Source organism: Sinocyclocheilus grahami, unplaced genomic scaffold, assembly GCF_001515645.1.
Source record: "Sinocyclocheilus grahami isolate Dianchi unplaced genomic scaffold, SAMN03320097.WGS_v1.1 scaffold2024.1, whole genome shotgun sequence".
In the NCBI taxonomy this organism is placed as follows: Eukaryota; Metazoa; Chordata; class Actinopteri; order Cypriniformes; family Cyprinidae; genus Sinocyclocheilus; species Sinocyclocheilus grahami.
The window spans coordinates 6,989-8,631 of NW_015507203.1; the positions used below are offsets into that span (position 1 = coordinate 6,989).

The 1,643-nt window shown below is 38.3% G+C and overlaps 1 protein-coding gene across 1 annotated transcript in view; it reads left to right on the forward strand.

The window, feature by feature from the left end:
- Positions 1 to 1,643, forward strand: part of LOC107573751 (cGMP-dependent 3',5'-cyclic phosphodiesterase-like) — a 16,426-nt gene that overhangs the window by 3,563 nt on the left and 11,220 nt on the right. The window contains exon 4 of the mRNA XM_016260194.1: positions 441 to 641. Within this exon, the coding sequence (XP_016115680.1) occupies positions 441 to 641 (201 nt within the window). The remainder of the gene's footprint in view (positions 1 to 440; positions 642 to 1,643) is intronic.

The window sequence follows — 1,643 nt, forward strand, 5'->3', positions numbered from 1 at the left end:
GCAGTGTTAAGTCGCTGGGGGATATTTGTAGCAATAGCCAACAATACATTGTATGGGTCACAATTATACATTTCTCTTTTATGCCAAAAATCATTAGGATATTAAGTAAAGATCATGTTCCATGAAGATATTTAGTAAATGTCCTACCGTAAATATATCAAAACTTAATGTTTGATTAGTAATATGCATTGCTAATAACTTCATTTTAACAACTTTAAAGATGATTTTCTCAATATTTAGATTGTTTTGCACCCTCAGATTCCAGATTTTCAAATAGTTGTATCTCAGCCAAATATTGTGCTATCCTAACAAACCATACATCAATGGAAAGATTATTTATTCAGCTTTCAGATGATGCATACATCTCAATTTCGAAAAATTGACCCTTATGACAGGTTTTGTGCTCCAGAGTCACATTGATGTATTCATGTGTTTTACAGTCTCTGCTGTATAAGAAGGTCCATGAGGCTCAGTTCCGCAGTCATCTTGCCAATGAGATGATGATGTACCACATGAAGGTGTCGGAGGAGGAGGTCACTAAACTCCTGCACAGCGGCATCGAGCCGGTCCAGAAAATCCACCTGGACTTCTCTGAGTTCACGTACACGCCGCGCTCTCTGCCCGACGACAGCACTCCGATGGTACGGCACGAACACAAACCAGACCCATAACGATGCTCAGACCAGAGGTGGAAAGATATCTGAAAACCATACTTGAGTAACTTACAGTGAACATTCGTTACAAGTCACCAATTCCAAAACAACTTGAGTAAAAGTCTTAGAGTGTGTGATTTTAACAGTACTTAAGTATTTGACTTATACTAAATATAGGCTCAAAATGCACTAAATGTCAAAGAGACATGGCAGTGAGAAGCTGGAGAAAACAGGATCTATGTGCAGGTATTTAATGGAAAAAATAGAACAAACAATAAACAACAAACCAAAGGGAAAAAACAGAACGACGGGCAAACAGACAACCGTTACATTCAACAACTCACAAAGAACTTCTACGTCTGCCTCCGGTGTTTTATGGCGGTTTGGCAAGTCAACGGAACAAAAGGTGCATTACTGGCACCTACTGCTCTGGAGTGTGCATAGATTTGGAAAGGGAAAAAAACCAGATTCTATCCATTCTTCCTGTGTTTTTCAGGTATTTAAATAATATTTCATGCGCTCTTGATTGCCTTGACCTGTTTCCTAACAATACTTTTAGAGAAATATTATCAACTCCCAGCCATCCTAATTCTTAATCTTGAATTGATGACATCTTTCTTCCTATCTCCATACCATTTTGCAATTTTTATTTTAAATGTAGGAATAAACACTGCTGCTGCTGTTCGTCCAGACTCTGGCTCCTTAGACCCATCTGTAAATACCTGTAGCAATACTCTTGAATTATATATTATCGAACTACTAATACTCACAAAGAACTAAAGAAACACTAGGGTTATATATACAAGCTTAACAAGATACGAAGACACACCTAAGGGAGACGAATCCAGGGGAACCAATGAACAAACGGACTACAAACTGACTACAAACACATGGGAGACAGGAAGTGACATAAAAGTCCGAGACGAGGCACAGAGAGCATGCAACAAAAACAAGAAAGAGTTGATTTGTGAGGAGAGTTTATTATCACGT